The sequence below is a fragment of the Apostichopus japonicus genome, chromosome 4, assembly GCF_037975245.1.
Source record: "Apostichopus japonicus isolate 1M-3 chromosome 4, ASM3797524v1, whole genome shotgun sequence".
Classification (NCBI taxonomy): domain Eukaryota; kingdom Metazoa; phylum Echinodermata; class Holothuroidea; order Aspidochirotida; family Stichopodidae; genus Apostichopus; species Apostichopus japonicus.
In genome coordinates, this window is record NC_092564.1 from 17,467,091 (window position 1) to 17,481,458 (window position 14,368).

At 37.3% G+C, this 14,368-nt stretch overlaps 1 protein-coding gene across 7 annotated transcripts in view; it reads left to right on the forward strand.

Annotated features, from left to right (window-relative positions):
* Positions 1-14,368, forward strand: part of LOC139966655 (transcriptional activator GLI3-like) — a 48,875-nt gene that overhangs the window by 16,125 nt on the left and 18,382 nt on the right. For all 7 annotated transcript variants that reach the window (XM_071969909.1, XM_071969908.1, XM_071969905.1 and 4 more), the window contains 4 exons: positions 3,484-3,711; positions 7,733-7,838; positions 10,443-10,645; positions 12,112-12,249. In XM_071969909.1, the coding sequence (XP_071826010.1) occupies positions 3,484-3,711; positions 7,733-7,838; positions 10,443-10,645; positions 12,112-12,249 (675 nt within the window). The remainder of the gene's footprint in view (positions 1-3,483; positions 3,712-7,732; positions 7,839-10,442; positions 10,646-12,111; positions 12,250-14,368) is intronic.

The following is a 14,368-nucleotide window of genomic DNA, read 5'->3' on the forward strand; positions in this document are numbered from 1 at the left end:
AGAAAATTCTTGGATCTGTATAATTTGTTATTCATAAGTTTTCAAGGTTTGTAGCTCTGATGTTGATGTTGATCATCTGCATATTAATTGCTAATCCACACTCACTGGGTAGGTCGTGAACAAAGCCCAGGAACTTGAAATTAAATAGTTATGATATGTGTCATCTTTGACATTGTAAACAGAGCCTACACAGGACAGGGGTAACTGTCAATGTTAAAACATTTTACCTAAATATTTATCAATTGCCAAAGTGAATAATGTATTTTTGTTTACATGTTTTTCTAGGCACAAATGGTACAAAAGTTCCTCCCTATTTTGTTTTCTCTCCAATTTTAACTTATTTTTGTTATGCATTGATGCCATATATGTCAGTTAATCAAAGTTGCCTGTTTTTGTACACAATACATTCATTATGTATTAATCAGTGCGCTAAGAAAATTTTGACAGATCCGCTAGTTCATTTCTGAACGTTCAAGGCAGTTGCCGTAGGTCTCTTAGTTAAATTGCCAAATGATGAGGAAGGTTTAAATTTGAGAATTAGATGGTCCCAGTAAGTGGAAATGTTGTGAGAGTGATTATAATATCAATTGGTGGTGACCAGTTGTGATCCCTCTTAATATGTTTTTATGGAAATACTGATGACTTTTAAAGCTAGTGGTCATCAAATATTGAGGCCCACAACCTAAGAACAGCTGTGAGATACCCCCCCCCTCCCGCACCCCTCAGAATGGATAAAAAGCTATCTTGTTCCATGGACTTGGTGTTAAAACAAAAATTTTTTAAATCAATCACCATCGGCAAGCTCCTAAAATTTTCGAAATTTCCGTCTGGCCAAAATCCCATGACCCACACTGATAAGTTTGTGTGACTCACTTTTGGCACATTCTTTTGTCTCCATAGTTTGCAGCCTGTCATTCTAGACTTCATTCCAAGTATCTCTGCAAAGTCCAGTAGCTTATTTTCATACTTACGAGATGTATATATACCTTGTTCTCCTCCTCTGTTCGTATACACATATGTGCATTTACAATGTATACGATAAAGCTGTACAGTAGGTAGCTTCAGCGAATAATTTTAATGTTCAAATTTTGTGTAGCAGTTTTGAAAGCTCTTAAAACTACCACACGTTCGAAAACTGCTATATATTTGCATTTGTTCATTTTGCTATTCATTTTGCAAATTTGATTTTGGACAAATTCTTTGAGACAAAAATGCCATGATGTTATATCACAGTGCGGAGGTTGCTTCACAACGAGAATTGAGCAAGCCTACCTACAGTATGATGTAAAATCTTGAAAGTTTCTGGGTTTTGGTTATTTATTGCAATGTTTGTTTCCTTTAACAAGGATGGGTTTTGCATATATATATTTGCTGAACTAAAATGCTGTTCAGTTCCTAGTCTTAACTATTAATACTAAGTTGACAAGTTTCATGTTGACATTCTACTTACTTGGTAATTTCTCACAACACGTTGACTAAATGGGCAACCCTCCTGACACAGGGCTGAATGGAAGTCCCCCCTTCCCCCTGCCCCTGGAATACAGCTTTTAAACTTTGAGGGCTCTTCTGGAAAGCAGTGCTTCTGCACTGAGCAGGGCTACCCTCATTAATAAAGATGACAATAATAAAAAAAATAACAAAAAAATACCCTGACAAAGGTCTCCTAAACATGTGTTAAGATATTCATGAGTATTTTGGGCAAGTTGTTTGACATCTCTATCACATTGATGGATGATGGTGTTTGGGTTCACTTAAAATTCCTTCAACCAGGGAGCTGCTATGTACATAGCTCTCTGTGTTTCAACCAAGGAGCAACAGTACAGTATACCCAACACAGGGCTTAATTTTTTTGTGTTCAGAATTTGTTTACATAGTTTTGAGGAATCTAAACTTTGTCTCATTTTATAAAATACAATGGTTACAATGTAAAACTAATCTGCTATGTACATCTTTAGACTTGTTTAGCGGTTTGACCATTTTGCAATTGCATTTTGCGATTCAATATTTAATACTGGATAGGATATTCCCAGTAATTGTGTTCAATGCCATTACCATTGGTCAATCCCCGAAATAGCTACTTAAGTTGGAAATCTGCAGCGCCGGTGTGAATTTTAGGTAGCAATATCTCTCTCTCCTTGTGTACAGTTAGTCCTGATGTTTCCTCAAGCAGGGAGCTAGCCCTGTTCTCAACTTCTGAAGTACCATCTCCTTGGTGCATGGAGGTTTACCTCCATGCTTGGTGTACACACTCGTAACACAGATATTGTACAACTCTTGTTTCCTAAGTCCTGTGATGCTCCAAGGCTACTACAACAGAGAAGCCTTGAATTAGAAATCTTCATCATTTTATCCCAGGAGCTGCTACTGAACTGTTTATCCTCCTCCTCCTCCTCCCAAGGATGGACATTATAGATAAACATTATAATATTTGTACTTGTCTGGGGTGTTAAGGAGAGAGGCCTTGATATCATTGCCCAAACCATGCTGTGGTGAGTTAATATTTGTAGAGAAGCTCTGTCAACACTCCCTGAAGTGTGTCCAAACACTGGGAGTGATCCTACACTGTGTAGTGTTAGTCCGGCTGTGCTGGGAGCTGGACAGAGATAAAATAAATTGGAAGATTAGATTACTAACTGTAAGAGAGTTTAATGAGGGGGGAAAACAGCAAGATTTCGTAATAACAATAATAATTGTAATAATAACCATAATAATAATAACAATAATTAACAGACTTCTCCCTCCTTTTCCCCCTATCCCACATTCATTACTGTACATATGTCTGGTAGATTACCATATATATCAAAATGCTACTGACACTGCCTTGGAGTTTACTAGACTGACAAACATGCAGAAAATGGTACATGGTCTAGCATACATGCATTTTGTATTTATTGCCAAACTCAACCCACATTAAGTCGTACTGTAGGGACAAATTAAATTCAGTAATTGTCCTTCAAGATGACCGTTTTGATTGATTTTTATGCTAAATTTTTATCTTAAAGTCTGTGAAACATTTTATAATCATGGCTTTCAGCCAGAACCATCTATAGTCATGATAAGTCATAGTCCAAGAAAATAGAAAATACTTGTAAGTGTTCTTATACATGTATGCAATAATAATGTTTCTATAGTTGTTTTTGTGTTCTGTAGATATTCAAATGCATTAAAATGTTGAGTTTCCAGTACATGCCCCTTAAAGGCCAAGGGAACTGACTCACCTATTGGTCTGTGTGTGTGTGTTAGATTAAATAGTGGTACTACGCTATTTGATTTATGGACCTCAGATGTTTGAAGGGTCATTTCTCAAAAATAAAAAAGTGGGTATAAACAAACAATCTGGACTGACAGCAGTTTTTTTTTTATTTGGGGGGAGGGGAGTGTTTTTATAAGGGGGAGGGAAAGATATCTGAAATTAATTTTGTGTACTTTATAGTCATCCTTTGAATTATTGTTATTTGTGTAATTCTTCTTTTGTTTCCCCAGAGAGGGATAAAAATGACCTTTCTCCCACATTGCAACACTACCACTCTACTCCTTCAGTAGAACCAGGGTCAACCACAGATGAACGAAGCAGGGGTCAGGACCCTCGTTCTGCTCCTCCTCCTCCGCCTCCTCATCTCGTGGGCAGTCACCCAGTATCAGTGCATCACCCGCATCCGTCCATCCCGCACATCCCATACTTGTGGGATCCTCGACTAGACCCAAGGTTTGGTAAGTGGTCGTTCATTAATTCATGAATTAATTAATTAATAATAAAAGTTAATAATAATAGTAATATAATAATAGTTAATAAAAGTAATAAATAAAAGTTAGAAAATAGCCAGGTAATGTCTTCTGTTCAGTTGTCACCCAACCAGATCAAGATTGAGAAAGAGAGCGGAAGGGTGAGGCAAGGGGGGCGGGGGGGAGTTGGCATTTTCCCTCTAAATTCCATAGTTATGACATATTATTAAAAACATGCAAATTCATAAAAATATTCACTGGAATATTACTGGATCCTACACCGGACTACTTTAAATCAACTGCAGTACATATGAAGTATACAGTACTTAATGTGCAGTAGGCCTACTGTACACTTTATGAGATCACTGCATTTGCATTAATGATTGAGGTACTTGTAAAATTGTGATGACGCAGATGTCATAACTTCATGATGCCACGTCATGTGTCAATGAATAATTAACCTAGGTAGATAATAATAGTCCACTAGAATATTTTTATAGTTTTAACATGTTTTAATACTCCCTTCTCCCCCCTCCCACCCCCCCAATTATATACCACTATGAATATGAGAAGGCTATAGGGCTTTCAGCCAGGAATCCTGTCCCACAGGAGTGAGTGTTTGGTTCATCCTACTTCACAGCTTTTTACAATTTACTCACAAGTGCGGTTTACTCTTAAACCTTGCTGTAGCAAAAGCTGAGATGATTTAGCGGATCCCTCCGTTCACGGTTTGAACCATGCATGTATACAATGTCGCTCGCTCTGAGATAAGACCACCTATTCTTAGAAAGGTGATTTCAATCTTCAAGTGAACAAAAAAAATCCAATGGAACTGTGGAATGTAGGCTCTGTCTACATTGATAGGGTATACAGTAATTCATCAATGGACGGTTTGGGTCTGTTTAGACTGATGACTGCATAGATCAGTAGGACAATATGGAGTAATGCATAAAGACCATCAGTAGGACAATATGGAGCTAGACAAGGAGGTGAACAGAGAGTCCAAAATATGAAAATTTTGTAAGTAAATATGACCGGCAGAGTATCAATGGATTTGCTACCTCATTGTTCACATAAATTTGCATAAAGTTGCTTGTTGTAGCTTTCTGTATATTGTTGTATTTTTCCTTGTAATTGGTTGGGCTGATTGTAGACTTTCATAACATTAATTAAACCAAATAATGTTGGTTCTGTTTTCTTCCTAAAGTTACAATTTTTTTTTTTCAATATTTTTTTGGTCTCTTTTACTTTCTATTCCTTCAAGGACATAAAACTGAAGGAAATGAAAATTGGTTCTGATGGGATCACAGTATGGAAAACTTACAGTGTCTGGAGCAGAAATCTACTCTAGAACAAACTGTATGGATACAAATGAAAATTATTAACGTCAGTGCTTTAAGATACAGTATATTTCTACTGTCATGAATAGGAAACTGATACACAATCAAGGTTTCAAAACTTTGAATTCTTACAAATAGACAATAGGCAATAATAGTTCAAGCTTAGTTGATGTTGCTTTTAGACCTTTTACAGTACCTCTGTGTTACAAGCTCTCAGTCAATAGTAAACAACAGTCACCTGTCAAATTACAATAGTTATTACATTTTCAGATTTTTTGTTGGTTTCAAATCGATTTGATCATGTTCTAAGTTTTGTTTGGTCGCTCGAGAGACAGCAACAACATGATTTTTCCCATCTATGTAGAGAGGGGTGTTGTGTACTACTACTACTGTATGTTGTAGCTCACAACTCTCTTCAGTGTTCTGAGTTACAACATACAGTACTGGACAAAGTACAGTAAGTATAGACTGTACTCAAACAGTGTCTCCCGCCATCAAAGTGCAAAAGAAAAACGATTTTTACAAAGTAAATTCCTGTCAGTGTCAGTAAGCATCATCTTTGAATCACAGTGGAAGACTTGGAAGTCTCTCATTGAAAGGTACGGTTAATTCACCGCCGCCTCGGGGAGGCAGATAGAAGCTGCATAGAGAGAGAGAGAGAGACATGTGTGTTCTATTAGATCTTCCCTGCCAGTTGCGCTACTGTTGCACTGCTGTGATTGTGCTAGTATTAACCATAGACATTTAGGTCAGTCAGCCAGTCAGGCCTGAAAGTCCCCTATCATTCGAAATGGAATGTTTGATAAACTGAAAGTTAGTGTTGCATTCCTGGGGCTTGATGAGGTCACTGTGACACTATTATACATATATAAGTAGTGATTATATTACTACAAGGGATGAAAGAAACCATGTCAGCAGGGCCGGCTGTCAAGCCAAGCAGACAGAGCAGCAGTGCTCGGCACACATGGGTGGGAATGGGGTGTACAATGGGATGTACAATGGGATGATGATGGGGACATATATACAGTATGATGAACTGGGCAGCTACTTGGCCTTGTGAAGTAAGTTATTTGCTCAGCACACACGGGTGGGAATGGGGTGTACAGTGGGATGATGATGGGGACATGATATGATGAACTGGGCAGCTACTTGTCCTTGTGAAGTATGTAATTTGCTCAGCACACACGGGTGGGAATGGGGGGTACAATGGGATGATAATGGGAACATATATGATGAACTGGGCAGCTAATTGTCCTTGTAAAGTATGTAATTTGCTCAGCACACACGGGTGGGAATGGGGGGTACAATGGGATGATGATGGGAACATATATGATGAACTGGGCAGCTACTTGTCCTTGTGAAGTATGTAATTTGCTCAGCACACACGGGTGGGAATGGGGTGTACAATGGGATGATGATGGGGACATATATATGAATATGATGAATGGGGGGAGCTGCTACTTGTCCTTGTGAAGAATGTTTTAAATTTGTGCATTTGTGTTGAGTCGTTTTATATATTTGTATCCCAACTACAGGGGTGTGTATATCGGTATCGTTACCAGGATATTAAAAGTAGCGTCCGCGGGACGCAACGTTTTAAACATATTTGCCTCCGCTCAGAAAAACTTGCGTCCATACAGTCCTCCATGAAAACATGCATGCACTTTAAAACACTTCTACAGGAACGCATAGTACTTGATAATGACCCCTGACAAAACATTGGCTTGTGCGCAATGGAAGCCTACAGTAGGTCCATAATGTGCACGAAAATCAAATCAACTGATCATGATTAAAGCTGTAAATAGTATACCACAAAAAAATTACTGCCAAATTCAGAAGCAGGAAATTTTGCCGTCGGTTCACAAAAATCATGAAAATATTTTATACAAAATAAAGATTGGAGCCTTCCAAACTGCTATGCAAACTTTGAACACTAATTTATTGCCTGTATTATACCATAATTATACCTGGGTTAGAGTCGTTGACAGAAAAAACAAAAATGTGAATCTTACTATTCAGTTGAGCTTTGAGGGCTTGGCTTTGTCTAAAGTGTGTGGACTTGCTTTGATGGTACATAAAAATCATCCTAATTAAATTCATGGTTGCCTGGAATATTCATGTATTTTTTCACCATATATTTATTCATGCATTCAAGTCCTTGACAGAAAAAAATGTAATATGAATCTTACTATTTGGCTGAGCTTCAAGGGCTTGGCTTTGTCTACAGTGTGGACTTGCTTTGGTTGTACATAAAAATCATGCTAATTAAATTCATTATTGCATGGAATTTTCATGTCTTTTTTTCACCATATATTATTTATTCCTGTGTTGAAGTCATTGACAGAAAAAAATGAATGTGAATCTTACTATTCAGTTGAGCTTCAAGGACTTGGCTTTGTCTACAGTGTGAACTTGCTAATATGGTACATAAAAATCATGCTAATTTATTCATTGCTGCTTGGAATATTCATGTATATATTTATTCCTGTGTTAAAGTCATTGACAGCCAAAAAATGAATGTAAATCTCACTATTCAGTTGAGCTTCAAGGACTTGGCTTCGTCTATAGTGTGGACTTGCTTTTGTGGTACATCAAAAAAATTTGCTAATTTATTCATGGTTTCATGGAATATTCATGTCTGTTTTCACCATATTATATTCTTCCTGCAGCTGCTATGGAAGGAAGGTTGTCATACAATCGGCCAATACCAGTCAACTCCAGAACACACGAAGGAAGGTACCACTTTGAACCGTACATGAATCATCCAGTGCACGGGTAAATTCACTCTCCATTTGGACCATAATTTTGTGGCCATTTTAACATGTTTTTTTCTTCCTTTCTTTCAATGTTCACAAAGAGGTGGAAAGACTTCTCTGTTAAAAGGAGGATGTATTTCATGATGAAAGTTTTGTAACCACAGTGACCCTGTGGTTATTTTTTTATTGGTGTTTTGAAGTACATGGGGTAGCATTGTTGTTGATGTAACAATAGATGATCCTGCGGTCCACATGACCTTTGCCTTACAAGAGGTACATTTCAGAATGTTTACAAGTCCTGTCTTCATAAAAAGGAAAATAAAATATAAATATTGAATCAAGAATAAAAAAGAAAAGAAGAAGAGGACTTTGTACTCAATGTGTCAGAAATATCAATGCAGATCAACATTAAAAATGGTTTGTGCAAAGTTCTGCTAAATATTTAAATTATCTGGTTGCATTTCATTAACTGGTTAAATCATTGCAGCAATTTTATTATGATCAATTTGCATGTCGTTGCTTCACAACTTCACAACAATTTTTATTTTAATACCAAACCTCAGCAATTATCATTCATGGCTGGCTGTATGTCAGTCAGCAATTTTCCATTTGCAATAGTTTGTTTCCACTCCCAGTCACTGCATCAGAATCCTGTGGTTCTTTTTATTGTATACCAACTGTCAAAGGCCTGTCAATGGTATCATACAGTAAGACAAGCCCTCCCCCCAACAACAAAATATCAAAATATCATCTACATAGACAGAGCAACAGAGAGTGGGAGAGAGAGTACACTATTAAAGATTATTTTACCATACCTACAGAAGTACCAATAACATTTCATGCATCAGGGTTTCTTGACCCCAAATGTACATATACTGAAATCCACTTTTTATGTATATTTAGATGGAGTTTTATATATATCTGCTTCTTCAAATAGTAGATTTGATTTGACTGTTGACCTCACTTTGGTCATAAATCACCCATAGGGGTATCTGGAGATTTTGAGAGCACTGTGCAAGCTCTCCATATAGTAATGTACAAACTGGTAGAATAACTTGCGGAGCAGTCTGTTCATTTGGAAGCAATCATCAATGTCCCATTTGTGTGATGGTGACCCCATGACCTTATGGGTGAGCATTAGCTTATAGCCTGAAAGGGTCAGTAGGGTGGTAAAAGATACTAGAGATAGGTGCATAGTTGTGGTTATTTAAGGAGGAGGGCTGACTCATCTACTGTATGATAAAGAAGGTAGCATACTGTACATGTATGGTATTGTATGTTGATGTATTGGTTGTTGAAAATGAAATCCACAGTAGTATGTACATATGGTGACTTTTTTTATGGTACATGCAGACAAGGTTGGTTTTTGGCAGACAAGGTGTTGTCTGTGTGTGTGTTAGAATCATAATGTCTACAGTAGTACCTGTAGTGTGTGTCTGTATGAGCCTTTAATGAGTCTAAGTGGTTTGTATCATGTATGTAGCTTGTGGTCAGAGTAAGTAGTGTACCCACAGTGGTATTCTGACAGTGGTACAGTAATAATAATAATAAAAATAATAATTTTTATAATGAGGATTTACAAGGTGCACAAACTCCACCAGCAGGTGCTCGAGGCACCAGTAGTGGTGCTATGGACAGATAAAGGCAGTGTACATTACAGTATACATATCTACAGTTTATTATGGTATATATCTACAGTACATTTTATGTTAAAGAAAAAGTACACATATTGAAGTAACATTTAAAAAGCAGTGAGGTTGCATTTGATGAGACTGCATGTGGAGATTTTGATTCTTTCAAACAAGTTGCTGATATAAGGGGGAATTATGTAATAGTCTGCCTGTAGTGTCCATATGGGCATCTGGGTTTGGTGTGGATTATCATCATATATTCGTTGGGTTCTAACTCTCAAGCATGACTGTGATAGCAATATCCATATGGAATACTCGTCCTGACAAGCCAGTATTTGACAGTTGATGTTCATATAGCTGTAGGTAAATTCATCAGGAAAACAACAGAATGCCTTTTAAAAAATACAAAGCCTGTAGGAGGGGAGGGGAGGTAGGGGTTGGATCAGGACTGTTAATATTCTTTAGAGACATTTTAGGATTGGTTTTTAGTTGGGAAACCATTACAGATGGGAAATTACGATCTTGGCCAGGACTTCAACCCACATTCATCAACATGATCCAAGATGTGGGCTCGAACCCTTTCTTAATCCAGATGATCTGGATCAGGGCTTGAACCCTACCTTCATCGTATGATCAAGACTCTACTTGAGCCCACAGTTCTCCCGAAGATGTAGGCCAAGCATTGAACCCATACTATTCATCCAGATGTTATTTGGACCAGGGCTTGAACCAATATTTATCCCGGCGGTCTCTGCTAAGACAGATGATTTCTGGTTCACAACTTGAACCGATCGTCCAGTTGATCTGGGTCAGGATGGTTTGAAACCTTCATTCATACAATAACATATAATCATCTCTCAGATGCGAGGTTTCAGTGGTCTCACCCATGTAATGCATTGGAACCTTGCAGGGAGGGATCTATCAGACATTTCAAGCTGGTCTATCATAAAATATTTGATTCGAGTTCCTTCCTTCTTCATTCTTGTCTTCAGATATACACCAGGCAGTAGTCCTGTTATGTCAGATGTGTCCCTGATTCGTCTCAGTCCACAGCGTGGTAGTAACCTTAGCACCATACCGGAGTACCATTACCCCTACATGCCCCCTCATGGGTATGTCGACCATCTGCACGGTAGTCCAGCGATGTCAGTTTTATCTCATGCCAGAGGTCTTAGTCCAACTGGCTCTCATCCAGGTCAGTATCTGTAATCTTTTTCAACTCTTTGTTTGATGTCCACCCCCCCCCCCCCATTTCGTAGTTCCATCCCTGGAAGTCTGATAACTTTTGTGAAATAGGGCAATATGCCCACTTGGCAGGGTTTGGTGAGGTACCATCATGATATATGCTTATGCTGTTGAGAACTTTTGTTGAAACATGAATGTAGGCAATGTACCAACATCTAGACCTCTCTCTATGGCAGGGCGTCAAACAAAAAAAGGAAAAAAAAACAAACATGGTTAGTTTTTGACTAGATCCATGTCAGATCCCCATTTCTAATGTTATGAATAATGTTTTGAATATACTGAACATTACAGCGCTTTTTTGTTATGTTTTTGTTTGGATGTGGGTGAACCTGGGTCTGGTGTTTAAATTCAGGTCACATTAAAGTATGTACATGTAAGGGTTTTCCAAACCAATGTTCAGATACACCATTGCTTCACAAGGTGGTGTGACGTGAACTGCACTCATTGTTAGAACTAAGAAAAAAAAAAAAAAAAAAAAAAATTTAAAATGGTAGAAATGTACTTTTGACTACACTTTGCCATTACAGCTTGATCCATTCATGTATATATCCCACGACCGGTATTATTTAAAGTGAATGCAAACCTTTTGGATTGGAGGTTATGGTATGATTTATTTTATGACTGAAGCATGATGTTTATGAAAATATGAAAACATATTTTCTGCCAATTATTCTAGTCTCCTCACTGTTTGCATAGACAACATTGACCTGAATACAAGTTTTTATGTACTCCTATTTTATGATGTATGATCCCTTATATAGTATGTTGGTTATGAAGCCACATTTATGTGTTGAATTTATCACCATCTGATGGCACCACGCCATACTATGTATAAGAGGGAAGACGAGGTTACCCTGAAAATATTACCTTGTCCTTTCACCAGTCAAAAATCCCATCGGGATGACAGGTTGCAAGTGAAACAATTTGACATTAATATAATGATTTTTTCCAAAAGAGAAAAAAAAAGGAAGAAAGAAGACACCCGGATGGATTTAAATTATTAATAACATGATACTCAAGAGGAGCAAATGTTTTGCGCATAATCCCTGTAGCTTGTTAGATTTAGGATTGTCTAATTAATTTTTACTATATATCTCAAAGTCTTTAAGATGATGCATCTCAGAATGAAGCAATAAAATGGATGTTAAATAAAACTCAAGAGGGTAGTAGTATTGGGTCGGACTGCTAACCCCCTAGTTTAGTTTAGTAAATTATACCAGAAATTGGTCAGTCAATGTAGAAATAAAATTCAAAGAAAATATTTGTTGCCATGAACAAAATGACTGATGAGTCAACCATTCAACAGTTTTTTGCTACCAATAGGCGTAGCAAGAGAAAGAAAAGAAAGAAAGAAAATGCCACGACAGTTGAAAAGTTTGGCCTTTAACCGTCTCGTCCTCCTCTCCTTTCTCATAGGTGTAGAAAGTCACAGAGTCACCAACCTTGGTCCACCCCTGTACAGTCACCAAGGGCTACCAGGGGACTTGCTAAGCCAAAGGCCGAGCACTGCTGGTAGCATAGAACATCCAGCCCTTGACATAGGATCAGTTGAAGGTAGTTGTGTTTTCTTGTCTTTACATTGTGTTTCGTTTGTTGTTGTTGATTGCTTGCAGACTACTTCTCTTAGAAATTCCATCCGAGTTGGTTGTAACTTTTGACAGCAAAACTGTGTATCTTCTGACTTTGGAGTTACCAATAAAGACTTTCTGCAGTAGATAAGTGGTTTGCTAGTGGTGTTTTTGCTTCTCGCTCTTTTACAAGGTATCTTGTCTGAAGTATTTGCTATTGGGCCATTCCACACCAAGTGGTCCCAACATGGCAAAATTAGAAAGGGTTATTAGATGTCTAACTTTGTGTTTAATTGAAAGTAAGAAGGTTAGACTTCCTTAAACTGTTAAAGTTTTCTTCTTCTGATTTCTCAATCTTGGGTTATAGCAATGAGTATCCATCTCAAACTATAGGCACCTTCACTGTGAATTATCAAACAATAATTTAAAGTAGAAAAAATCCTTAAATGAAAGGAAAGTACAAGCTTTCTTTTCATGTGGCAGTTAAATGCAGTCTGTTAATCTATTTAATAACAAAATTTAACACATTTTCTTTGTTACTGTTAACACAGATTATGTTAAAAATGCCACACTGAGGCTGTGACTTACGTGACAAGAATAGGAGCAAATGTTTTCCTCATATGATATGTAGTGTGCTAGAGCAAAGTGAGCTACAATTGAAAAGGTAGCTATAAAGGTTGATCTGTAATACCACCACTTTTGATAAATTTAACAAACTTTAACAAATTTATGGACTCCGGAAATGTGTGACTTACGTGACGTCACGTAAGTCACAAAGGGAAGTGTAACTTACGTGACAAGTTAATTCTCAACACTTTCACACAGTTTTGATGTCTTTTATACTATAAAAAGTTTATAACACCTTCCTCTTTATCAAAGATACCTACTCAGTTTTAAAATTCAGTAACAATATTTATAATTGAAGTAAAATTGAAAGGTTACATAAGTGAATTGCAAAAAATGTCTCAAACAGCTCAAACTTATTACTTGTTACCTTATTCCTTGTTACCTTAAAGTCTCATGACGGGTTTGCCAAATTTAAACTTCAACTTTTCCAGCTTACTGCACTGAAAGCTCAGTGAGAATGACACCCTTTTATGCAGTTTCCATATCAATATTCATTATTTTTATTTGTTTATATATGTCCATAAACAACAGATTTCTTAACAAGTCCATAGATTCTACAAAATTCAATCAAAATGTGCAAACCCGGCCGACAGATCATGCGCCAATCAAATCTCTCTGTTTTGTTTACAACGATAGCCTAGGACTACTTTCACTTTCGTGGCTCTCCTGTGGTAGCTGGTTTGTTCTCGTGAATTGTATCTTTCTTTCATTCTCTTGAATAGTATCTTTCTTTCGGTCTTACTGATGTACAGTACCTTGCAAAATTGTATCATTTCCTTCCATTGCAATGAATAAACAGGTATTTTCAAGAGTTTCCTCCGTTATTTGGGTAAAAAAAGTGGACGATAAGAGTATAAGTTAAATAGGTTACATTTGTGTAATGAACGTGCTGATATGGGCAGTTGCAGTGATTTTACAGTAAATCGTTCGCGTCATACGGGCAGAGAATAAATTTCTTTTGTTTGATTGCGACAGTTTTCTCCATTAAACCCCCCTGGTCAGAGTGCATTTAGAAGTTAAGAAACATTGAATTTGCTTCGGAACTTTTGTTTTCCGAATTTCATCAGCAAACACATATTGAGACTTCTTTAAATGTGAATTGCAGTCTACCCCTGAAATGCACAAGGTGCTTCAGGGGGGTAAAATTTGTTTTAATAATGTTTTCGGGCTGGTAGAAGATTTTATCTACCGTAAGAGGCCATTTCCACATTGTGGTGGTGGCAGGAACCATATTTGTAACCTCTCCTGGGTACAGTACATCATCATATTTTACAATAACCCTGTCATCTACCTTAATATGAGAGGTCAGAGCTGGGAGAACAACATAAGTAACTGACATTAGTGGATCTCCTTCAGTATCTAATGTGGTTTTCCAAATACACATCTTGCCACCTTCTGCCTTTACCCCATGGATTTATATGGATTAATTATTTTAATCCAAATTCCCAAAAGTGACTAAAGTGTTACCAAAAAGGTTT